Genomic DNA, 26,243 nt, shown 5'->3' with positions numbered 1-26,243 from the left:
CGTCATGGTACAGCAGCACGCACTTAAAAAAAAAAATAACGTTGTTTATTGCATCAAGGGATAAAGGAACATGAGAAAAAAAAAAAAACGGGGTTTGTTAAATAAATGAAAAAACGTTGGACTGTTTATCTTCTTTCTTCGCCCCTTCACAATTCCAGCAGTGGATACCAAGGTGTCCGGGTACTTCTTTGATGAATTGTACCAATTTTCTTTCAGTATTTGATTAAAGTGGCTTCCAGTGCATCCCACGCACTGTTAACTTCAGCATAGAGGAATGCTATAAATAACACTTCTATCACAATGATCGAAGCGCTGCTGATACCGGGGAACCTCAGCCCTCTTCTTAATCACAGCTCGGCACAAGTTAGTCAGACGGCCAGGCCCAGAAAACGCCACATCGACAGAAACGTTTCTCCTAACTGTGTTTGCTGAGTGCGGAATTCCGAGCAACTAGGTAATCACAGCCACACGTTTGCTCCCCCATCTAATTAATTCCGTGCCATCGTACTTTGTAACACTTGCCATGCTCTTCTTCAGGGCTGACTAGGCCATAGACGTGAGAAGTTTCAGAGGAAACCCGCTAGGAAATATCGTTTTACCTTTTCTTGAAAGCTGCAATGCGTTCTCTTACAGTACGATTGTTTTAGACAGCTTTTTAGGCAGGACTTTGTGACACCTCTATGTACCTGCAATCAACCTTTACTAAGTGGAACTCATTCATTTTCATCTGAAAATGGCATTTGCATAGAAAGTTACGTACGAGGTTATTCCACACGGAACTGCACCGAGTCCTAGTCGTCAGTGCTCGTCTGACCCATATGTGCATGTGCTTCGCATGAAGCCGTATTTCACCCGCTGAAAGCCGTATTTACCATCCGGATCAGTTTTTTCTGTGAGCTTGCGTTTATTTTTTTCGATGGGGGAATAATGCCACCTGGCGGTTTGAGGTAGCGCTTAAAGACGAAGAAGTTGTAGACTTTCGCGCGCTTCGGCTAGCTAGGACTGTGGACTCTTGAGCCTGTGTCTCTGTGTTACCGTTTCCCGTGAACCCCTGTCTTGACTGTGTGTCTCTGCCCCTGTTGCCGTTTACCATAAATCCCTGTCTTCGTGACAATATGTATTGCACCATTCTCAGTGACATTTTTTCTGGCAGCGTGATCATTTGCTTAGTGACTGCCTTCAGACAGCTAATGCAGTAAAAGCTGTGAGATTTGTTGATGACTGCCTCGTTTTTGTTATGTGCCCTTGAGGGTAAAGTCGAATCTGAGGTGTCTGCTGTCCTGTCCATTTTTTCTGATAGCCTCGCCCTTCTTCAGATTACTTATGGAACCCCCATTGAAAACCGCATCACGTCTCTAAAACTTGGCCTATATTTCAACCCTTCACATGCTTGCTGTACCTTCGAACGTCGGGGCATAAGCCTCTCCACCCGTATGAATCATGTCACTCTAAGCTCATGAAAACTGATATCATAGAGTCCTGCTTAAAAAGGTCTAAATATAGCGTTCTTACAGGATGCATTCTAGCTTTTTACAACAGTTAAAAAATTTGTTTCTGCTCGGTCACTCTGGAAGTTCCCACGTTTGTGGCTGAGTCGACCCTGAAGACGATCATGTCTAATGTCACAAGACGCGATGGCATGCAATCAGATGAGGAAGCAAATGTGTGGCTGTGATTATCTATTTGCTTGAGATTTCGCATTCTCTGAAAAAAAAAAAAAAAGACGAGAAAAGTTGGTGTCGATAAGGCGTTTTCTTCTGATTACCTCGCTAGCTTATGCCGAGCTGTGAATGAGGAGAAGGACAAGATGTCGAATTTTAAAACGTGGCATCGGCAAAGCTTGGTTCCTTTTGATAAAGATGCTGTTTATAGGATTCTTATGCCCCCGCGATGGACTGTATGTAGGACAGACCGAACGATGCACTAAAGAAAGACTGAAAGAAGGTTGCTATAAAGTATCAAAAACAGTATCTGGACACCTTACTATTCTCTGCCAGGATTGTGAATGGGTGAAGAAAGAAGAAACACGGTGCGTGCCGCTTTTCCACGAAACAATTGCAATCGCTAAAAGCCGGGGAAAAACTGCAATGGAGATAATCGAGACTCGCAAAATATTGAAAAAAGGAAGTCTGTGTGTCAGCACCCCTTCTTTAGTGATACTACAAAGAGCTGCCACTTTTGGGGGACTGTTAAAGCCTGGTGATTTTACCAATTTTGCTTCTGATTGTTGTGAGAATTTTCTTTTACTGGTTTCCTTTATGCCTTCGCTTCTTTCTTTCCCTCTTCATTTGTTGCTTTCTCTATTATTTTAGTTTTCTTTTTTTTTTTTTACGTGCGTTTATTCTTCTTCTGACTGAGAAAGAATAAAAAGAAGTATCAGTCGGTAGTCAGCGCTATGTAGTACGTTGCTTCTTGTCTGGTGCGTCTGTATGTGTTTGCGCTGTTCTTCAAAATATGTGTGACCAACTAGCCGTGCAATGTGTTTTGACTGTTGGAGCGAGGAATGTCGCGGCAGTGGCAGCCAATGGGATGAAGGAAACTCAAGATACACTTTTTTTTTTTTTTTTTTAACGGCGCAAAAGGCACACACATTTTCGGTCGTTGTGGTGCTCTATTACAAGCACAATTTGCGAGTTAGCCGTTTGGGCACATTTGTATATGTATGGCCTACCAGGTCATACATATTCATATTTGTTTTACCTGTAAGTTTCGCACCGTTGCTTTTGTTCGTGTCTATGACGGTGTCCAAGCAAAGTTGAAGGAAGTCGCTGTGTGCCTGAAACGATTAGAGGTTTATGCGTTAAAGGATGATAAAACTTCGAATGTATAGTCTTCCGTAAAAACATCAGACAAAAAGGCTACCTCTCTGCGAACAAGGCGCACACATTATTTCGCTTTCCCGCCAGATTTCGTCCCAATAAACTATTCCTTCCCTCTGTCTACACCCGTCATTACAATGACAAGAAAAGGGGAAAAAAAAGAAAACGACGAAAGCAAGCATGCTCAAACACTTCTGACTTTCTTGACGGCCCGAATCAGTCTCCATTGTTTGAAGCTCCCAAAGCAGTATATGTATTGCTTCGGTGCTGTTAGGAATCAACCGCGAGAGTTTGCGCTCATTAATGCTCACGCCTGTCTCCACAGGCCCCCATGCTTTCCCCCTCCCTCGACTCGTGGTGACGAGTGTAACGAGGCCCCATCCACTGGGCCTTGGCAGGCGCAACAGCGAGTGCCAGTGCACGCTCTCGACTACTTTCAAACACCACTTTCCGCCATCTGCCCCTTCGGTCACCCTTTGGTACCATACATTTTGCTGCTTGTGGAATGGTTATGAGTCATGGCTACCAATTATACCGACAGCAAGATACCCGCAGTAAGTGGCCTGGCTATACGCAGGACACTGCTGGCCTCAGACGGTTATTTGCTTGTTATTTACGCGGACCACGGCTTTCCGCATGGTTTTAATTATTTAGTGTTTAGTGATGGAGTGTTTTTATAGAAAGAGCAATCGGTACCCTTTAGTACAAGTAATTTTCAAATCGATTAATTACGTTTGTGGTACAATTACAGCCCTAAAATAATTCACTGCATGAGTAAATTAGTATACTATTAAACTCATTCATTACACTACAATATTGCCTGGAAAGTAAGTCACAGTATTTTCATTACAGAAATTCGATTGCTGCCATGTCTGACGGTAAAGGCTGGCTTCTGCTCTCAGTGAAAATAATAAATGCATTATGTATGGTGGGTAGTCATTATCGTAAATTGCTGCAAGACCGCATGAAATGAATCTATTCGAAATCAAAGAAAAGGATTGCGCCATCAAGGGCGGCAGACAGTGTTGCAGGATTTTAATTTTGAATTTGAATTTTATTTTCCGTCAAAGCGAAAAGAGCTCGAATAAAAGTAAAAAATTAGCACTTGACGGGGCTGCAGCACCCTTTTATCAGGCATGCAACAGGAACACACTGACATGTATAACAATATATTTAGAATATCCTGGCGTATAAGAAGTCAAGTAAATCATATATTTTTATCGAAACACAAAGCTGTCTTGATCATTAAAAAAAAAAAATAGGATATGGGTAACAGAGTTCATAAAGAAGAGCATCATTGTACATTCATTAGCAAACATATTAATCGTTGTTGTTGTACAAGAAAAGTTTTCAAGGCATGGATGCCAATACTTTCTGTATGTGTAGTGGGTTTATGAAGATAATTTAGGAAGGTTGGAAGTGAATATCCGAGCATTTAACGGCTGAAACTTGTACATATGAATGAAACTTTCCAAATTTCAGGTGACGACTATGTGGCTCTACCTTGTCTTCAAGTTAGATTTGAAATTGTTTGATTGAGCACTTCATTATTTTGTACAGGTCAGCAAAGGGAGACGCGCTGATGTGAAGTAATAACGCTGTACACATAGCTTTATTCAACAGCTTTGAGCTGACTCACTCACCTCTTTAGAAGCAAGTCGTGTTTCCACCAACAATTTTACAAAATCCACCATTTGACGGGACACTGATGCGCCAGGGAATTCAATGGGTAGTATTTTAAACACCCTGGACATACTGTCTGCAATAGGAAAGAATATCGTGGTATATCTTAAAATGCAACCATCGTGGTGTTCGATTTCTTCGCTGAAATATTACATTTTTTTAAATGATATTTCTATTCTGCCTTTCCTGCGTCGGCTGTGCACGCTTGAGAATTAACGGTAGGTCATACTGAGCAAGTTAAATTTACGCTTCTGAAAAGGAGACGTGCTGCTCGAGCACCTATGTATACAAGCCATCTAAAATAATTTCGAACAAGGTTGTTAAAGAATTGATTGCCGATAGGAAGCGCAGCTTCAACCTCGTCGTTGATTACTCTCCATAATACCCTATTGTTAATTTTATATTCTGCTAAAATGAATTTTAAATTAGACGAATAAACATTTAAAACGCTACGTTTCGAGCTTAAATTACATGGGAAATTGCACAGCATCCCAAGAAAAGTACCAAATCAGCCGTTTTATGCTCGTGCTTGCCTTAGGTAAGATACCGTTGGGTGCCAAAAATAAATAAATATCTGCCGAAACAGGAGGTACAAAGTTAACAGGGACTGTAAAAGTGCCTTGTAAGGGCAATCATACAGCATTAGAGTCCATCGATGCCTTTACGCCGGGTTCTGTGTTTGCCGCCGCTACAAGACTGTCTACGTACAGCCAGACATCATTTCCGGACATCTATCTGGGGTTTAAACTTTCCCGAAGGTTTCCAGAGGAGGCGGCAAGGAAAAAAATATATGCATCAAAACGTTAGGCTGACATATCTGTCTGATTGCTTTGTTATAATACTGTAGAATTGCAAACATATGGCGCGAAGTTTGCAAGGTTATTGCATTTACCAGTAACACCTAATTGCCATTATCGCCTGAGAGGTGATGAGTGATAGAGGGCCTCGTCGTACGAGCGTCTTCTCCCTCTTCCTCTCATGGCTGTCACGGTCTCGTATGGCTTTCATTTAGCTCGGCGTTAGGTTGGTCCAACGAGATAATTTTCGCGTTCACATCTACGCAAAGCAGGCTCTTCTCTCCGCCGACTCACGTTATGACCATGAACACGAGTGTCTTGCTGACCACCGCTTGAGTTGTTCTGCAGCTGCAGGAGCCGAGGGCTAATATGTGTATTCATACAGGAAGTATACGCCACACTACTACGCCAAGAGGCCAAAATCTTTTGCTGGGGAATGAGTGAATTTTCGGCGGAGATCACTGAGATCACGCCGAACATCATGCAGGCCTGATTATGCTATACAATAAGAACGGAAGTCGAGATGATAGATAATGGGAGTATTCATTAAGTACCCCGCTTAAATTTTTTTTTTCTGCAGTGCCGAAACGTAGCGGTAATTAGTAATCTTAGCAACAGGCCAGTGATAGCCGCTTAGAAGCAACTACGCTCTAGTTCGAGCCATTTCCAATAAGATATGTAAGTCCGATAGCGCAGCTTATTAGCTTCACAACACGTTCAAGTTCAAATGTTGATTATTTGACGGTCGTGTGAAGAAATGGCACATGATGAACACAACATACACATCCGCTAAATATGTACTGGAAAAACACCATTGCCCTGTTGAACGATTTTTTGTTGTCTCTTTTTTTTTCTTTACTGTTTCGAACCGCAGCGAAGCACTTTCTCGGTTGTGCTTGTAAATAAGCCCCCGTCTTGGTGGCGCACCCATCGCTGATCTCCTCTCCCAGCCGGCGCTGCCACGCAGCTCGTTGGGGTGGCGGTGATCGGTCGCGGCGAAGGGGGAGGCAACTGGTTTTCCACAAGATAAGCTTTCTTTGTCGCGATCTTCTCTGGGTTTGGTGTCCAAACCTACGACGCGGACTTAGCGAAAAGCTCTTGCGTCGCTATTTCGGTACGTACCGAGTACTGCGCTGCGTTGGCGCTCTAAACTACGCACTCGTTCCTCACGAGGCCCAAAGATCAAGCCGCGCCGTACGCCCAGAGGTAGTCCACGTTGTTGGCCTCAAACCGTATCACGCGAGGACGCCCACCCTACCTGTGAGTTCGTGAATTTCCTCGAGCATCTGGTCGATGCTTCCGTACCGGGGGAGCTAATGACGCCAGTGTGAAGAAGATTGCAAGAGGAAAATCATATAAGCCCCTTCTGGATATACGTGACAATTTTTAAAGAAGAGAAAAACCAGTATTGCATAACTTGCGGGGAGAAGGGCACTCTAGACCACATAATTTTGGAATGTGCTGGCAGCTCGGGCGCCGAGCAAAATATACATAGAGAAGCCTGGGAGACCCTGCTGCGGAGCGAGAACCGCGCTCAACAGCAACAAGCCATCCGCCTGGCGGCTGAAGCCGTGAAGCAACAATGTGTCTTCACCAGACATTAGTTTGCGAGGCTCCTGAGTAGGGCTTCCTTAGGCTTGCATGCCGGGGGTTCCAAAAAGGAGTCTCATTTCGGTGGAAATAAAACGTTTTGCTGCTGCTGATGATGATGATAAGAAAACAAGCAGAAAGCGAAGAAGTGCCCAGTCCCGTGCTAAAGGAAACGCCGACACAGGCTCTGCGGCCTTTACACGTCTTTTCGCTAACGTGACAATATAGCCTTTTATTCTAATCTACGTGTGCTTTCAACTGTCATACAATTTGAATGAGTTTCTTAACCTGTTTGTAGCCAGCGTATAGGGTGCCGTGGCACTCATTCGCGAACAAAGAGCTATCTTCATGTTCCAAAGATGCTGGAAGCACCGCTGTAGCTATTCGAACCATGACCTCCGAGAAAGGTGTTTTGCTATGACACAGTACGACTTTTTCATCTTGCATACCTGTATATTTGAGCTGTGAGTTCCTAGAGGCCATAAATAAAATAGATTCCATAACAGAAGCCCACATCTATACACACTCCTTAGCCGCCATAAAACAACAGAAAAAAAAATGACGAAGACGCTGTGTGTTACACAGGAAATCCACGCACTCAATAAAAAAACAAAGATAAGCGTCCGGATACATTGGACGGAAAAAGATGCTGAGAACGCTGAGCAGAGGAAAGTTGACCACCTCACACACGAAGTTCGAAACACTAATGCGCCCCCAACCAGGCTCCTTTTTGATGCCCGCTCCGCTGTTCCCATCTTAGCATCCTCTTTAAGGAAAAGTACACGTGCCCTCATTCCCCCTTGTACATTCCCCCTCCCTCATAACTTAACGAGAATGGAAGAGGTTCCACTTTCACTCCCATCTTCCTCCCTTCCCGTACGGCGTGGTTGCGGTGTCCACAGAAAACAAGTGAGACAGTTACCGCGCCTTTCCCTTCCTATAAATAAAAAAAAAATCAGTTTTTCCTTAGAAGGGTAAGAGCTGGGGCGGCCCTTACCCCTTTGGCAATATGCCGATGGGAAATGCAAGCAGAAATCGGACCAACCACATGCCCGAAGTGTTTCATACCAGCTGCAGAAGTGGATGCTCGCCACCTGCTATGGACTTGTGCAGGGACAAGGGCATCAAGGACACAGATTCTGCGCGAAGTGGGGCTAACCGCAACAAGGGAAGAGGACTTTTCTAAATGGCTCACCGACAACGCTAAGAGCGGGAGCCTGCTCCTGTTCCTCAGTTCAGTTCAGTCGTTCAGTCGTGTCCGACTCTTCGTGACCCTATGGACCATGTCACGCCACGCTTTCCGGTCTCTCACTATCTTCCTAACATCACATAACTTCATCTGCAGTGCCTAGAGGATGCCATCTAACCATCGCGTTCGCTGCCTACCCCTTCTCCGGCGACCCTCAACCTTTCCCAACATCAAATCTTTCACCAGCGACTCCTCTCTTCTCATCAGATGACCAAAGTAGGTGAGCTTTAACTTTAGAATTTGACCCTCCAATGAGCAGTCAGGGTTTATGGTCGACAATATCGACTGATTTGATCTTCTGGCAGTCCAAGGAACTCTCAAGAGTCTTCGCCAGCACCACAATTCAAACGCGTCAATTCTTCAGCGGTCAGCCTTTTTCACAGTCCAACTCTCGCATCCATACATTACAACTGGAAAGACCACAGCACGAGTTATACGGATCTTGGTTGGCAGACTAATGTCTCTGCTCTTTACCAGGCGGTCAAGGCTAACCATTGCTCTCTTTCCCAGAAGCAGGCGTCTCCTAATTTCATGGCTGCAGTCTCCTTCCGAGGTAATCTTGGAGCCCAAGAAGAGAAAATCTGTCACAGCTTCCACTTCTTGTCCATTGATGCCCCAGGACTTGATAGGGCAAGACGCCATGATCTTTGTCTTTTTAACGTTCAGTTTAAGCCCAAACTTCTCACTCTCTTCTTGTACGCGCATCAGAAGTCTCTTGAGTTCCACTTCACTTTCTGCCATTAAAGTGATATCATCCGCATATCTAAGGTTGTTGATACGTTTTCCAGCAATCTTCACTCCAGCTGAAGACTCGTCCAGACCGGCCTTCCTCATGATGTACTCTGTATATAGGTTAAATAGGCAGGGCGACAGTATGCAGCCTTGCCTCACTCCTTTATCAATCGGAAACCAATCAGTAAGACCATGCCCAGTTCTGACTGTGGCCTCTTGTCCTTCATACAGGTTCTTGAGGAGACAGATGAGGTGAATTGGAACTCCCATGAGTTCCTATAATATGCCTTACGGCACGCTTGCGTACAAAAAAAAAAGTTCCTAGAGGTAGCGCAGAAAAGACGTTAAGGCATTAATACCTTGATGCAGGGTATGCTAATTCCGCGTGCAACCTTATAACATGTCCGTTTACATTTTTAAAACCCGGAAATGCATTGTTTCAGCACCAATATGTTCTAGCATACTTGTAACATGCAAACACAACTTGGCATCGCCTGAACGCGCATATAGACGGAAGGTAAAGCATTATGGCACATTGGAGCGTACGGAACTTTGTGAACATTCTCGGTGGGCTCTGTACCTATTCGGTGTTTTTGTAATTTCCTCCTTTATGCAAATAAGCAATCTGAATAAATCTGCTATCAACTCTGCACTAGCGTTTACAAAATATTTTATCTAGTTGTCTATGTTAATTACGTTCTCAATTTGAAAATGGCAACCAGAGAACATTTAAACATAATTACACTTCCGGTAAAGGTAAGAGCTCGTTTTTCTTATTTTTTTTTCGTCACCTTCAAAGGGTATAAAATTACGAGGGACTTTAGCAACTAAAGTAGTGAAAGGCGAAAGCCTGAGAAGTCTAATCTTGTTTAGCGTTCCTGCCATCTGCAATCCAACACTTGAACGTGCGCTAAGGAACGCCACGCGACAGCCGCCGCAAAAGCGGGACACACTTTGTGCACTAGAGTATGAGCCATTAAAGGCATTCGCCTTAATAGTTATGTGGACAGAATTGAATGGGACAAAATGAACAGAACCAAAAATTTGCGCTCACACAGCATGATGATCTTCCATCCACCAACACTGCCAAAGAAGCCGTTGCAGCAGGTGACGAAAGGGTGATTAGGTGTTCGATGAGTGTTGAGGTCGATACCGAGCAAGAACGATGCCATTCCATCCATTGCGGATCTATCGAAGAGCCTTTCATGCATGGGCCAACAAAAGGGAAGAAAAAAAGAAGCTAAATACAAGTACTAAGGAAAGTCGAAAACGCAGCGGTAATGGATACCAGAGCCAGAGTTTTATTCACACAATAAACGGCTCTAGCTCATATGCATTCCTAGCGTATAGGCAACAAAAAGGACACCGTAAACCTCTGCCTTCAGGCCTTACCGATGCTCCGGAACAACGCCGCAGAATCGACTGTAGACGATCATATGTGCGATCAGAACCGCCCTCGCAGAAAAACGGGCCATTAGCCAGATGTTCATGTAACCTTCAGAAATCCATATTAACAAATGACAGTCTCATCTGAATTAAAAAGGCAATGTCACAACGAACCTCGCGTCCAGGCCAACTTTCAGCGACTCCGCAACCTAGGCTAGGCAGGAAAGGGAAGGGGACCATCATTTGTCACTGTGTTGCGTCACTACGCCATATTGTCCGGCCAGTGAATTAGCGAGACGCGTAATATTTTGACCAATTACAGCACAAAACATCAGTCGCCCTTGAGCGCCGTATCTTGACAGCTCTCGTCTTCAGGCTGCACAATCCTATAACTGCGAGGGCCGACCGGCAGATTTGCTCAATACTTAAATGTAAGGGGGGGGGGGGGGGGGGGTAGAATTTTACGTAAACTTGCAGGCCTCGTCCACGTCATCTTCACGATTATATTCTGCCGTGGAAAGACACTTGCGCGGTATACCAAAGGTTATGCCAAAGCCCTCAGTCTACCAAAAGATCTTCCTTCCTAGCCTTGACTGCAAGGACACAAATTTCAACGCAAATGTGCGGGCTGAATTTTTTAAAGGTTTACAGGCGCATATTATAAAAACTCCAAGAGATACGTCGCCGCCCAGAATTTCAGAGTTCGGAAAAACCAAAGATACGAAAAGTGACCTTTAAGACAGTACAAATAAGGTTTTGTTTGGTTTATGGGGTTTAACGTCCCAAATTAACTCAGGCAACGAGAGCCGCCGTAGTGGAGGGCTCCGGAAAATTTCGACCACGTAGGGTTCTTTAACGTGCACTGACATTGCACAACACAAGTTCGCCTTGCTTTTCGCCTCCATAGAAAAGCGGCTGCCGTGGCCTGGGTTTGATCCCGCATATTCTTGGGTAGAGCAGTCGAACGCACTTACCACTGCGCCACCGCGGCGGAGCAGTACAAATAAGTATATCTGAAGTCGAATAGATTATTAGAACGCACAGCGCCAGAGCTTTTAGTTATGGCCGATCAGTGTAAGGCTTTAGGAAAAAGAGCTATCCTGTCTAAGCCAGGGTGGTTCCGAATCCCTATAGCAGACGTATGCCGCAACCAGCAGCATGATAGGAAATGAAATGCGGGCACCCGTAGCAATTTTTTAACCCGGATCTTAGGTCCTAGGCTTCTCTGCCATTCAATTCAAAACGATGGCAAGTCGGTATTTTTCATGAAGGTATTCAAATGTTTACAGTTTCTGAAAGAAACCTATAAGCTGTTTCTTGCAGGCTTTACCTTTGAACTTCCACGACGCTTCTTTGCTTTGCTTCTTCAACAAATTGAAGTCGCAAGCGTTCCGTAAGCTCCACGAACCTTGGAACCATCTGTAAAAAGAAACACGTGATTGGAAGTGACGCGATTCTGGACACCAAACGTATTGATCGGTGCAACTTCAATAACCAAGAGCCAAGAGAAGGGTGTTCGCATGCAACACCATTTCAGAGAAAGCTGATTACCAGTTATGTGTCAGTTTCAAATAGTGCGCGCAGAGCCTAATAAAAGCTACTGCGTAATTTTCAATCAGCCTTTAATAAAACTGAGCACGTTTATTGAAAAGTCTGCCTGTTTGTGTTCACGATTTCAAGAAAATTATCTCGGTAGGTACCTCCCGTGAATATTTGTACCATAGTTTAAAAGCAAATGTAGAGTATACTAAGCGAGCTTTTACAGTATGGGTGGACAGCGCTGTCGCCCCGGGACTGTTCAGCCTTAGCCACGATGGATGTGACGGGGCTGGTTAATATCGGTATTTTGTAGGTGTATTATGCAGCTAATTTTCTAATCATTGTATACGGGCGCTGACTCATGTGAATGACAGACCTGTAGCTTTAATTTAATGGGAAACATTAAAGTCAGCTTCCAAGGAGGAGGAGGAAAAAAGGAGGGCGGGCAGCGATGTTAACCAGAAAGAATGAATGCCGATTGGCTACCCTGCACTGGGGGAAGGGAATGGGGGATCAAAGGGGAGGGTAGAAGAGGAGAGGAGGTGAGAAAGTCAGTCTGTCAATCAGGCTAGCATCTCTTAAAAAGCGAAGAAGCGCCTTGTAGGCTTTGAACGCAGATGACTTTTGTGGCCATGGTCCCAAGATCTTCCCTTCCGTTAAGAGGTGAGCGTCTAGACGATCCAATGCAGTACGCAGCTTATGTCGTTCAGTTGCAAAAACAGGGCACTCACAAAGGAGGTGCTCAATCGTTTTGTCAACGCCACATCGTTCACAAGCAGGGCTGTCAGCCATCCCGATCAGGAAGGCGTATTTTTTTGCGAAAGCGACGCCAAGCCATAGGCGTCACAGTAACGTTGTTTCACGATGTGTGGTGTGGCGGGGAACACGCAGGCGCAGTCCAGGGTCAAATTCCTTGAGACGACGGGTGGAGAACTCTCCAGTGTTCCACGCTGAATGTGTTAGCTCCACGGCCAAACAACGAAGCCCGCTCGCTGCGTCGGCTCTCGTTAACGGAATTTGGACTGGAAGCCCGTCGTCGTGGGCAGAACGGGCAGCATCGTCCGCCTGGTTATTTCCTGCAATGCCACAGTGTCCTGGCAACCACTGATAGATGATGTCGTGGTCTTTGGATATTGCAGCGTGGTGCAGCGTGCGGATCTCTGCTATTAGTTGCTCATTTGAGCCGTGGCGTAGTGCCGCTTGCAGCGCTGCTTGGAGTCACTGAAAACTGACCATTCTTGGGGGAGTTCCTGGTAGATGCATTCGACTACAGCCCGTAGGGCAGCTAGTTCCGCGCCAGTCGAAGAGATGAAATGTGTAGTTTTTAGCTTTATCAAGACGGACCTTGCCGGTACTACTACTGACCCCGCGGAGCTGGCTGACGTAACTGAGCCATCCGTGTACTTATGTATCCGGTGATTGTGCTTAGAGTGAAGGTGATCCACGTCATTTGTTGCAAGGCAAGCATTGGTGCCCCAGCTTTCTTCTTTATGCCATGAATTGATAGGTGAATCTGAGGTTCATGTCGGCTCCATATTGGTGCACACGGTCTTGAAGCAGGGGTGAACAGCGAGGGAAGATAAGTGCGGTAAGCTCCAATTGCTTTGGAAAAGGCAGTACATGATCTGGTTGCTGGGAGATTTGCCAGGTGGTGATTGAGAACTCGTGCGAGGTGTCTAATGTGTATTCTCAGGGTCTCGACAGCAACATAGGCAGTGACAGGATGTTCCCTGGCTAGAAGAATAGTTGCTGCCGTTGAGGTGCAATTTGGCAAAACGAGGCAGATGCGGAGAGCTTGCGCTTGAACACATTGGAGAGTCCGAATGTTCGGCTTCTTGATGTTGTTGAATATTGGAAGGCTGTACCGTATCTATCCCATAAATAATGATCGATAAAGTTGCATCATCGATTGAGCTGATGCGCCCTATGACTTTCCCCCGAGGAAGGAGAGAATATGGACAATGGCAAGTAGCCTCTTTTTCATGTCATTTAGATGTGAAATCCACAAGAGATTCCCTGGAAGAAGTCAGCTTCCAAAATTTCCAAAGATCGGATGTGCTTGTCTCAGTGCCAGAACAAATAATCTTGGTGCCTCAGTGTGACACTGTGTGATGGAAGAGCATACCCAATCAATCGCATGAGCACACATCATTAGGTGACATACGCATCATCATGCGTCCTTTATGTAGCACCTGAGCTGTAGAACAATTGTAATTTTTCGTGCTGGAAGGACTGCGCCAGTCATTGAGTGCAATGACTTTTCTAAATTCTAAATTCTGGTGTTAAAAAAGTATAAGAGTCATCTGCATACATAAAATTATATTTAGTCGCCTAAATGTAGTAGTAAATGTTGACTACTTGAGTTTATTCAACAGTGACTAGATACAATGACCTGTTCTACCATGCACGCCGTGCAGGCACAGTGCAAAAACTCTCATGTGCTGTGCGATGCTGGAACTTTAAACCCTGTACACAACATATCACCACCTCTATTCCCGAGGAGGTCATCCTTTACCGCAAAATCTGCAATTTTAATGTTAGCAGCATCCATCGCTGATCTGGTGTATAAGAAAACGCTCCTGATAGACGTCCATCACAAAAGAACCCCAGGTGGTCGAAATTTCCGGAGGCCTCCACTACGGCGTCTCTCATAGCCTTAGCCGCTTTGGGACGTTAAACCCCACAAACCAACCAACAAACCAACAAAAGCTTCATTAAAGTAAAAACTTCTCTCATGAGAATGCAATTTTTTAACTAACTGAACCTTGATTTGCTTTAATGGGCTTTCTCAAATTCGTTGGCTTTGCAATCCATGGCTGCTTTCATGAAGAAGGCTTTTTGTCTCAAATACTGGCTTTTTTGAGCTTAGAAAATTGTAAAAAACAAAAATCCGCCATTTAATGCGACAGCATTAAGTAGCCAGTTCATTCAAGAGATTGCTATTAGTAGATGACAACGTGATGTCAGCCACATTAACTACCAATTCAAACACTTCCCAGCAATCACAAAATACAGAAATGATGACGACACTATATAATACTTGTAGCTTACAGTCTCATGACGATACTCCTTCACGATTACGTAGTACCCGTGGAGAAGGAAAACACTGTTATTAGTTCACAGGAAATGCGAGCAACCTTTAGGCCACTTAATAACTTTCGTTCCGTTTAGACAGTCAGCTTTATGCGACTGCCTCACAACTCATAGCCAATGACGTTGCTGCACTGCACTGTTAAGGCTGCTTAAACGCCCGAATCTTTTTTTTTTTTTTTTTTTATAATCGTAAGTCGCGTTGAGCTGGCTATCATAATGTTACGGACAAAGAAGCGGGCACGGGCGCGGGCAGGAGTGCTCGCGCTAGGCCCTCCGAAATTCGTTAAAAGTCATCTCACTGTCATAGGTCATCTTCTCTCGGTTTTTGGTTGGAGGTACGGGGACGCTCATCATCTCTGCTCATCCTGGCGCGGACCCTCGGCACCCTGTGTCTGCTCGCGCCGTCGGCAACGGGTTGATGGGAGGCATCGCCTGGTTGTTTCCCAACCTGCCGAACCCGACGGGATGTCACCATTCCTCTCCGCCCCCCCCCCCCCCCCCCCATCTTGTCCTTCCAACCCGACCACAAGACACGACGAAGAAACGCAACCAAATGACCCCACTGACCCGAGCCGTCACAACACGATCACAAGGCACGACGAGAGACCTGATCGGCCAGATGATCCCACTGACCCTAGATGCCGACCAAAGACCCCAACGACCCAAGAAACCGCCACACATAATCGCACATCATCCCTGCCCATGCCATGCGATGAGCGCCTGGACCTTGGCCATCATGTCTTTGTTGTGTCCCGAAAGCTTTCTGGGCCAGGCTTCATCCTGGGATTATCGTGGGTGCAAGCCGTTGTCTTCTTCTGTTCTTCCTCTACTATCTTCATCACCATCGTCACGTCATGCATCCCATCGCCTTCGACAATCTTGCTCGTCCAAAATCGGGACGATCGCTCAGTGGCCTCGGGTAATGTTGCGGACGAAGAAGAAGCGAGCAGTGGCGCGGGCGGGATTGCTCGCGCTAGGCCCGCCGGTATTCATTAAAACGTCATCTCGCCGTCTTCGGTCCTGTGCTCTTCGATTCTCTGTTCTCTGGCTTGCGGCCCCGTAACAAATTGATGCCTGAAAGTAAAGTCTCTCACAAAAACGGCAGCCATTTCTGTTCTATGTTTACTGAAGCTTTTGCAAGCGGGGAAGAATTTGTTCGTTTCGGGAGTCAGGAAGAATTTTCTCATATTCACGAAACACTAAGAAAGATTCACAATTAGTTTGTCTTACGTAAAGCTTCGTTTATGGCTCGTCGAACTAAGACAATATGTTATCTAAAACGGCAAATTAACAGCGCTGCTCATCCTTACATTGACATCGTTCCGCTGGGCATACCGACCGATTTTATCTTGCTCGGAGTGAAAGCAGGTGACAGTGCCATCCTCTCATCCTTCCATATGTAGGAGGGCATGTTGAAGAGCATTTTGTCCCATAATGCATTTCCAGTTACCTTGTCCTCCTGAAACGGGAAATAACCGAATAATTATATTAGTCTGTAACTTAACAGGTACGTACGAGTACTATATACTATGTGATACTTCATGGCCGCTTCATGTTTAGTAGGAAAACAGCACAGCCTGGGACCGGCAAACAGTAAAATAGCGTTATCTCCACGAACGCCCAGCGCTGCTTTTCATCGTTGACTACTTTGTGATGAGGGGACGCTAACAATCTAGTGATGCGAATATTCATCTACATCATCTACATTATAGGCTTTTCGAAGGGTTTTGCTGTCATTAAAAAAGTCATGTTTTACTCTAATACAACAATACGACGCGCTCTGAGGAACAGATTTATGAGATATTTTGTGCTTAGCACGGACCAAGCGAGGGAATCTCCTTTGTGCACTCGTAACTTTTTGCGGCACCGAAAACGCAGCATAATGGCAAGCTCTGAAATCATGTTATCATTGTCACCGGGTAAAAGCAAGAGACGGGCTGCAAGTCATTCCCAGTCCCAATAGATGTAGTGTGCTGTCAAGCTTGAAGCATGTCAACGTCAAAATATTATTTCATATTATGCTTTATATTTAACACAGAACCAAATACCAGAGTGGAAAAAACGAGCGAGGATATTCCTAGTTCGTGCGTACGCTCTAATACCTGAACCGGCAAAAAGGGTGCGAGAAATTGATGCTTAATATAATTACTATAAAAATTGAAGCGTGAAAGCTATATACGCTATGCACTAGTCGGCAAGCACGGAGCTCGTGCTCGAAATAATGCTCTAGATGTATGTGGGCGCGACACGCGCATCATATTTATCTGTTCGCAAAATTCGCGCGCCTGTTATTGTGCGGAAAAGATCAGGCATAACTAATAATGATAACATATATTAGCATGCACTGGAAAAAAAATAATTGCGTGCGAGCGCTTCAGAGCTCAGAAGTGGCGTTTGGATCTTACCGTTCTGTCGATGAAAGACTTGGAATCTTTGCCACATACAATGCGTAGCACGTCCAGATCTCCAACAACGAGGCAAGGAACGAACCCTTGATAGGACCTGATATGTAAGAGAAAAAAGCAATGTATTGGCCAGCAAAGCATGACGTATTTTTTTTTTTTCAGTAACAGCTACTGATTCTTTCGCGGCTGATTATTTTCGTGCCGAATTTTTGGACCTGCCTACTATTGAGAGGCCTAGTTGATACGGCAGCAGTATTGAGTTTGGGATTTTATGGTCTAAAGACATTCCACTTATTGCTTGTTGGTTGCTGTGGCCCTGTGAAGAAGGAAAAGAAAATGCACGGGCCTGCTACTGGCTCTGTAGCTGAGCCACCTCCGCTGCCTCGTGCAGACAGAAGAGAAAACAGAAAAGAAAGAAAAGGAAGAGGGAGATAAAGACGCGCGCCGCAACAACAGCCGCCGTCCACTACCGAAGCGGAGGCGAGTGCAATGACGGCCTACAACAGACAAAAAATCGGTAACAGGCTAGCCCCGCCGCCAGCGGCGGTGGCCTACCTGTCCCGCGGTCCAGCACCCTGGCGCCTTTAATTGTGACGCCCTCTCCACACCTTGAAGCTTCGTGAGCTCCCTTTGTTAATATTTCTGTCTAAGGTTCTCCCTTGCTGGTGGAGGGCAATTAAGCGGGCTGTTGTCGAACCCCTTCTTTCGTAAAACGGGGTCTTGACCGCCCTTAGAAACTGGTGAGCTGGTCCACCGCGCAGATGGAAAGCTCGCAAGTATTATCCCGTGATGATGTCATGAATTCGTTTAGGTTAAGCGCCCATCTCGAATTGCTTTTCGCTTCAAAGCGCCAACTTTGCATGACTAGAAGGAAGACTCTGGTAGTATGTTATCAGTACTATAGTTAACGCTGGTACAAAAGCCTTTTTTAATGCTTTGAGTGACCTGCAAGGTTACGCTCCGTTCGAGATGATAATGTTGACGATTGTCGCCTCAACAGGCTATCTTATGACTTGCTATACTTTAAGATGGCTTTTCAGATAAGATCGCCATTACGGGCATAATCGTAGACAACTGTATGCCCCTCCCTCCATTTATTTGTTCTTTTCTTGTTCGGAGTCACAAAGAGTGGTAAAGGTAACTACAAAAATATGACACGAGTGACGATGACGCCGCCAACGACGACAAGTGCCGAGCAACGAGCCGACTCAGCAGCAAACAATCTCGACATTCCGCGCCGGTAGAATACGGAAATAAGTGGCCTTCTCCAGCAACTGGCGAACGACGAGTGAGAGTCACGTGACCAGAACTAGGCGGGTAAAATTAGAGGGAGAAGCTGGATACAAAATATGTATCTCGCGGCTGTATCGAACCAAAGGACAGTATACACGCGGAGATGGAAGATTTGGCTAAATTGCAGTGCAGCTTGCCCCCATGAGCTGAGCTGTTTATAGTTCTGCTCCAAGTCAGTGCTCGCAGGGAACAAAAGAAGACAACTTCTAGAATACTGAAAAAAAAAAAAAATCGCATATAATGAAACGTGCCCTCTATATATATAGTGCGAGTTGCTATTTTCGCCTGTCGTGAAGCAAACCATTCAGTTTGTTTTGCATCATTTGGCCCTCTGGCAGTGACCGTAACCACTGGTGACGTAGCCGGTGAGAATACGTCATACTAGCAGGGGAAGAAACATATCCATAATGACGCTTTCTTAAATAAATGCGCCTCAAGCTTCTGCTGCCGCTTTGACGGTTAGTTCTACTACACTGCCACACGTTTAACATTCCATGTGGTATTTATTCCGCCCCGGCGAAATACTGGGATGAGGCAGAGCAACTCGTTATAACGTGATGGTATTTAGGCTGACTTTGATGAAGGGAAAAAACTTGCATTTTATTTCGTGAAACTTCCTGGTTGGTCGAGATAGTCATGACGTCACGGGCACACTGTTAACGTTCAAAACTAACAGTCTAAGTAGCGAATCGAACGTGTATTCAGTAGTAATACAACCGAATGCAACATGAATAGAATGTATTTAACAATATTTAACAATAGTGATATCAGAATCAATCTGCCAGAACCGTTTGGATTCTCGTTACCCCTACGACACGCACGCCCGTAGGAGAATAATATAGCAGGTAAAAGAAGCTTCCACCGTTTCTTTCGCAATTAAACTAGGGTTAACCAGAGCTAAGCCACAACTAATGTTTGTTATTGCGAAAGCAATACTACGACAACCAAAGCGAGACCTCGTGTGGCCGCGGCTACGCCGTGAAGAGGTGTAGCTACGGTCTCCTCATAAAAAAAATCAGCCTGCCATGACATTTGAATTTACGCTACTCCTATGCCACGGGTAGGAGCTGCCAACTCGGGTCGCTCCTTTCATACGGAAGGGTGATATCAGAATCAGTCACCCAGAACCGTTTGCATTCTTGTTACCCCTACGGCACGCAGGCACGTAGTTGAGAAATGTATCAGGCAAAGGAAGCTTCCGCCGTAGCTTTCGAAATTCAACTAGGGTTAACCAGAGCTAAACCACAACTAATCTTTTAGAAACGTTTTGTTAAGAAAAGCGCAGCCCGAGGATTTGGACAATCGTGATCAATAAGCGCTAAATAGTCGCTCAGGTGTCAGCAGAAATGAGACGCCTCTCCTTGTCAGAGAATAGTGCAGTCAGTCAAGCAGTTTGGTCGGCGATAGCCAAGCGTTTCCTCACATATCTGCCATTTCGAGAGCGACCTATTATCACCCTTACCTCCTGTAGTCGCACTCGAAAGCAAAGCTTAACTACATTTTACTGACAATACACGCTGAAGAGGCCACTGATCCCATTTCTGTTAGGCACCGCTGCGAGTAGTCGATTCTCGCGATAACCTCAATGGCACAGAGGAGCTCTTCAAGCATTCCTCTCTTAGTGCCCCTTTTTCTTTTCCATTGTTCCCTTTCGTCCGTGCAAGTGCTTCTAATCAGAATGAGGCAGTGACCTGTCCTTCTCGTGCATTCTGACCCAACCGCCTCATTTTCAGTATAATATCAGTGTGATGGTGTTGTAGCAAGCCACAGGCTGGTATTATGGGAGAACATAATAACAATCGTTGCCTTTCATGCCGAGAGGTTCTGGACTACCGCAGTTTGCTAAAGGCAGTTTTTTATGAACGCAAATTACCTTATCATAAGGTTCGAAAAAAAAAAAAAAAACAAACAAAAAGAATCTGTCCACATATACGCAGATCTTTCTTTAGAAGGCTTGTTTTCTTTTCTCGCTTTTTTTTTTGTGATAAATGGCTTTGCTTGTATTAAAAATGTTCTTCAGTGGTTTTCTAAGGCAATCTCAAGAGATCTATGTGATCGGGGGACGAAGTTTAAAAGAATGTTTTTGCTGTGCATCGGAACATTGGGACACACGATAGTATTTTCATACCTGTATCTTATAATATTCTACATTTACCTCAGGAATAAAAATTATGTCCAGGAAAGGTGGACTTGGCTCGGCCGTCCACTTTGTTGCTTCTTAATAAGCAAAATTGTTTACATTAAGCGGGTAAACAGGATGATTCACTACAACAGCCAACATTTTCTACTGGGAACATGCTTGATTCTCTTGCTACGGAGGATCGCAAAAATTGTTGATTTTCAAGTTTACTGTGAAACGCTGCGGCAAAAATTGTCGCCGAAAAAGCAGCCCCACTAAAAGTGCCTGCATTAACGTCCTGCATGAAAATCGATGAATGGAAAGGGTGGCCTGGTTATGAGGAAGCAAATAAAATTTCGAGCTGTGAAGGTTTCACGCAGTGAGCAAGCTCAACTAGTATTCCGCTTTCCGCTGAACAATGTTGTGGTGTGTCGTTATTTCGGCCCAAATAGTTTCCAAAAGCGTACGTGTCCTTCTAACCATGACATATGTACACTTCAAGGCCATGCTGTACGCACCCGTAAAGTTTTCCGTACTTCAGATAATTGCTCCGTACAGCTTCAGGTAATGGCTGTAAAAAAATTCAAAAACAATAAACAAGAAACTGTAACTGAACTGTACTGTACTGTACTGTAAACTGAGCTGTAAATGTAAATACTGGTAAAACGTTATACCAGCGTCCTACGTACCTACATACCTACATACTCATCGCATACATACTCGACTCTGACAGCGTTGGAATAACGTTGTAGTAAATAGGGCTTCTATAATTACGCTTGTGTTTCTGAAAGGTAACAACTATAGCTGAAACCTAGCCTTCTGGAATGAATTCATTATGCAATAGAAGTCTGGAACTAAAGCAGAGAGGGCAGGCAGCCATGAAATTCATTGCCACCAGATTAGGGCTCATCTGTCAAGTTCACAATGCCGGCATCAGATGCAATCTGACTTGGAATTTCTTACATTGTAGACGAATGCACGAATACAGTAGGGTGGTTTTTTATGCTTGTTGGTTCATAGCTTTAAGGCACTGTAGCTCAACAAAAGACGAGGACACAAGAACAGAAAGGAACACTACGGAAGGCTAACTTCTAACAAAATTTATTCTTTTCAAACAGCACATTTATACACCAGAAAAAACACGTTCGTAGTGAGTTTTGTACATCATTATCCCAATCACAGGAATAATGCTCTTTATCACTGAGGAAGCTCTTTAACACGTGTGTTAGCACGTCTTTCATCCTCCTCAGTGATAAAGAGATTGGATTTCTGCGAATAGAATACTGATGTGCAAAACTGATTACGTGTTTTTTTGGCGTAAAATATGTTGTTTGAAAATAATAAAGTTTGTTGAAAGTTAGCGCTCGTTGTGCTCCTTTATGTTCTTGTGTCCTCGCCTCTTGTTGCGCTACAGTATCTTGGAGCACGAATACATAGTCAAAAGAGAGCAAACAAAGAAGCAAAGGGAACAGAAACAAAACACTGATTACAACTCAAGAGGCCCCTTGAATGGACATCGGTGGAACTAAATCATTTTAGGGTCAGATTTGTGTTCCCTACTGTCCTGGGGTTTTCCATCCACAGAAAACTAAAGAATAACTTGGCGTATCTGCCCAAGAAAGACAGACACCGTGTCGAAACAAAATTCAGTGGCGACACGGCGCCGCTAGGAGTCGAACCCCACACCTAAGGTAAGTAAAATGCCGTCCGCAAACTTAAGCAATGATTTGCTTGAAGCGAATACACAATGGCCTGTTCTGAGGGAGAAGAATACTCAGTGGTGACTGCTGAGATTCAATAGTGTTTCTGTTAGGAAACCAACAACGCTGATTGGTGAGGTTTCTGGGCACACAGGCGTGAACTAAAAGGATCCCAAAAGTAGAGAAAGTTTTGTGTGGCACATCATACTTTCAAGCTGTGCCAAGCAATGATAAATTTTGTTCTTTTCGTGTTTTTTAATTGTTGATGAATTCCTTCTCCACCATAAATCTCAACTCACATACGGCGAGAAATAGAGGACAGATATTCTAAGTGAAATTAACGGTGCTTTCACAGCTTACTACAATGTGAACATATTTTCATAACTGGAAAAATGACACCCTGAAACTCACCTTGGTGAATGTGCCATAGAGAACGTTGAGGTATTGCGTCAGCGACAAGTACGGTATCCCTTTTCCTTCCCAAAAACTAAATGCCTTCTTAATTGATCTGCAATTCGAATGCACAAATATGTGGTTAAAAGCTGCATCCCGATAGTCTGCTTCGATTAGCAATTTTTCGAGAACAAGCGTCTATACAGTCGCTTCTAGCACGTGCATACATGAGATAAAGGGGAAACAATTATCAAAGTAAAATCTAAAGAATAATTTCACTTTGACAGTTAGGCAGGGAAGAACAACTAACTGGGAAATATTATTTTCAAACAGTGTCGTCCTGGCTATCGATTAGTTCAGAGTAATAAGAACTTTCCAAGCTTTTCGTAATTTTTGCGATAAGTTAAAAAACAGTGCTGACTTGTTTCATTGATGTCGCCAGGTCCCAACGTTACCACTGCAGCGGAGTTCGTCCAAGGAGTAATGACCTCACTGTTTATTACACCCCCCCCCCCCCCCCTCTGTGACAATGACTTTATATATTGAGGTAATGATGCAACGTTCTAGACAAGCTACACACTTCTTAAACAATACTTTACACTATTAGTGTTACAAAAAGAAAAAAAGCATGTCATTTCAAGCGCCCTACTGCGTGCTACTAAGGCACCTAAAAGCATTTTATATGGGCTTCTAGTGCTAAAATACCAAACGTGCGCAATAGATTTTTCGGAAAATAAAAATAAAATTATGACCTGGCTTACCTGAGAACGTAAAGGAGAATCACTGAGACGACCAGCAGCGCAGCCAGATACATATCTGAGGAAACGGCCTTGGTACTCCACCTCAACTCTCTTTTTGTCCCTAAAAGTTACAATCCAAACAACCACCCTCTGAAGTTTGAAAATATACCTACAGCCTTCCTGATGCGATACCTGATGTTAGGAAGCCTAGCGGCTGTGTTCTCCCTAGGTACTGTTGGGCAAGAAAGAGTGGCTTTAGACTTGCTGAAGGGCCATGTTATTATCAGCCGGAGCAGAGAAGCCCCTTTGCGTGCAAGATAACCCCCTTCGCTTCAAAATGGCACTTATCACACTATATATGCTGAATGGTGCACCTATAGAAAAACGAGGTGAATGCTCTGCTAGTACGCAACAAGTTTAGGTTCATTTTTCATGGCACTCGGCAAACATACTGCGGTGTACGTTTTGTCAGTGATGCCCTATATATAAGTAAAAATATGATCAGCAAAGCACCTTCTTTGGTTTTGTTGCAAAAGCAACACTCTGACAGCGAAAGCGAGACCTCTGGTGGCCGCAGCTACACCGTGAAGAGGAGATACGGTCTCCTTATGAAAAAAAAAATGTATATTTGTCTCTACCGGGGATCGAACCTCCATCCCTCGGATCCCCAGCGCTTTAACCATCTGATCCCTGCCCGGGATTTTTTTTCTTTGAATGGAAGTCCTTCGAGCAAATTTAACCAGGTCGCACACCGGAACCTGTAACACACAGTTACACCAGCATCGAGCTCTCACTTTGGCCACACATCAAAATTCTGGGAGACTACATGCATCTAGTAAAAGTAACCAGGCAGGAGGTCGATCCTGCGCAGCATATACCCCCCCCCCCCCCCCCCCCGCACCACGGCACACTGTTCTCAGAACAGAGACTTCGATGTATGTGGTGGCTCTGCGTGGCGATCTATCATGCCACTCTTCCACGGGCTAAAAAATCCCATGAGCACAAAAAGGCCACATGGCGCCTCAGAAGCTTCCCCTGTAGGCAAAAATCTTATATTATAGGGCGTAAAATCAATCTCTTTTTTGAGAGTCCGTAGAAGAATGTCCTCCCCCCCCCAAAAAAAAAAAAACACACACACACACACACACACACAAAAAAAAAAAACTGCATCACGGCAATACACAAAGCAATGATCTATAGTTTCTGGCTGCTGACACAGGCGACAGTGCACTGACCACAGCACGAAACGAAGCCATGTTTTGACAAGTAAGGTTAATGTATGAAGTTTAAAAAAGAAAGTCTTTCCATCTGATTGTATATACATCCGCTGAACCCGCTTTAATACACTATTGTCTAGAAAGGTGAGGTAAGGCTGCCAGTTCATGGGTAAAGGAAATAATGTCTCAATAAGAACTTTTGTCATCTGTCTTCTGGATAGACTGTATTGGTATTCCAAGGAAAACCGTACGATGAGGAAATGGAATGTGTCGGCAACTTCCCTAAGAAAACCCCACAAAGAATCTTCACTCCTATGACCAGTGGGCGCAAATAAATTAAGCAAATGGGCACTTAATCATCTATTAAACACAGCTAGGAGGAAGGGATGACTTGCTGTTTTAGAAAAGAAAAACCTAGAAACAAGCTGATGAAGAAACAAGTGCTGAAGACCAGCTCCACCAGCCTCCAAAGGGAGAAACAAATTGTTTCGACGCATAGGCTGCCATTGAGAGCGCCACACAAAATTAGCAAAAATTATATGCATGGACCGCACTTTGTTTCTTGCACAATGCAACACCTAAAATACGTAGATAAGCTTCTAAATCAAGAAGGCAGTGCAAACTTGTGCTCGTGCAAATAGTGACAGCTCCCTACCCCTCCATGCCTGGGTTTGTCGCCTAACTGATGAGATCTGAGAATCCCAGTGAGGTCTACTATTGCGATATTGATGCAAAGGAACCCCCAAATACTGTAAGTCTTCGGAGTCCCACCTGATGCCGGCAAAAAGATTAGGGTTTCTACCCCAGTGACCTAACCAGAACCCCTTTGTTTTTTCAAGGTTAAGAGACGCCCCCGAACTATCACAAAAACGCTCAGTTACGCGCAAAACCTCGGTCGCACTCTTTTTACCAGTACAGAAAAGAAAAATGTCATCAACATAAGCCAAAATCTAAATTCGACATTGCGGTATAGTGAGAAGCCATGAACTACTTTGTTCTTGATGATACTACGACAGAGGCGCTCAGGATATAACGAGAATAACAAACGCGATAGCGAACAGCCCTGCCGAACAGATGATTTAAGCAGAATAGGTTTGGTAAAGTTTTGATTAACAATCCGTCTTATAGTGGCCGCTTTATAACATAGTTCAATGCTTTTAAGCAAGACATCATCAATGTTTGCGCACTTTGTTTGCCCCAATAAAGCAAACAAAAAATTATGACGCACCTTATCAAACATTTTTGCCAGATCAATCTGAATTTGGGCCACTTGATTGACGTCATCTGACACTGTTTCTATCACATAACGCGCAATATGAATATGGTTTTGAATACTACGGCCTTTGATCCCACACACTTGGTTTGCCCCTAATAAATCTAATGCCATAAGCTGCGGAAGAGAAGAAAAAACCTTCACAAATATGTTGTAATCCACGTTGCATAAGGATATAGGACGGTACCCTTCAACAGTTTTCAACAGACATGCGA

General features: G+C 44.5%; 1 protein-coding gene across 1 annotated transcript; it reads right to left on the bottom strand.

The window, feature by feature from the left end:
* Positions 1 to 713: 713 nt before the first annotated feature.
* On the bottom strand, positions 714 to 23,753 carry LOC146196823 (cytochrome P450 3A28-like). Its single transcript, XM_084597081.1, has 10 exons — positions 23,560 to 23,753; positions 22,817 to 22,913; positions 21,224 to 21,276; positions 17,294 to 17,390; positions 16,228 to 16,347; positions 11,587 to 11,675; positions 9,925 to 10,070; positions 4,463 to 4,578; positions 2,701 to 2,776; positions 714 to 727 (listed from the first exon to the last, which is right to left on the bottom strand). The coding sequence occupies exons 1-10, from the start codon at positions 23,610 to 23,612 to the stop codon at positions 714 to 716; spliced, it is 861 nt and encodes a 286-aa protein (XP_084453207.1). The 5' UTR covers positions 23,613 to 23,753.
* Between the last annotated feature and the right edge of the window lie 2,490 nt (positions 23,754 to 26,243).

Source organism: Amblyomma maculatum, chromosome 3 (genome assembly GCF_055883805.1).
Source record: "Amblyomma maculatum isolate TAMU_Amacu chromosome 3, ASM5588380v1, whole genome shotgun sequence".
In the NCBI taxonomy this organism is placed as follows: Eukaryota; Metazoa; Arthropoda; class Arachnida; order Ixodida; family Ixodidae; genus Amblyomma; species Amblyomma maculatum.
This window is presented reverse-complemented; position numbering and strand designations above follow the sequence as displayed.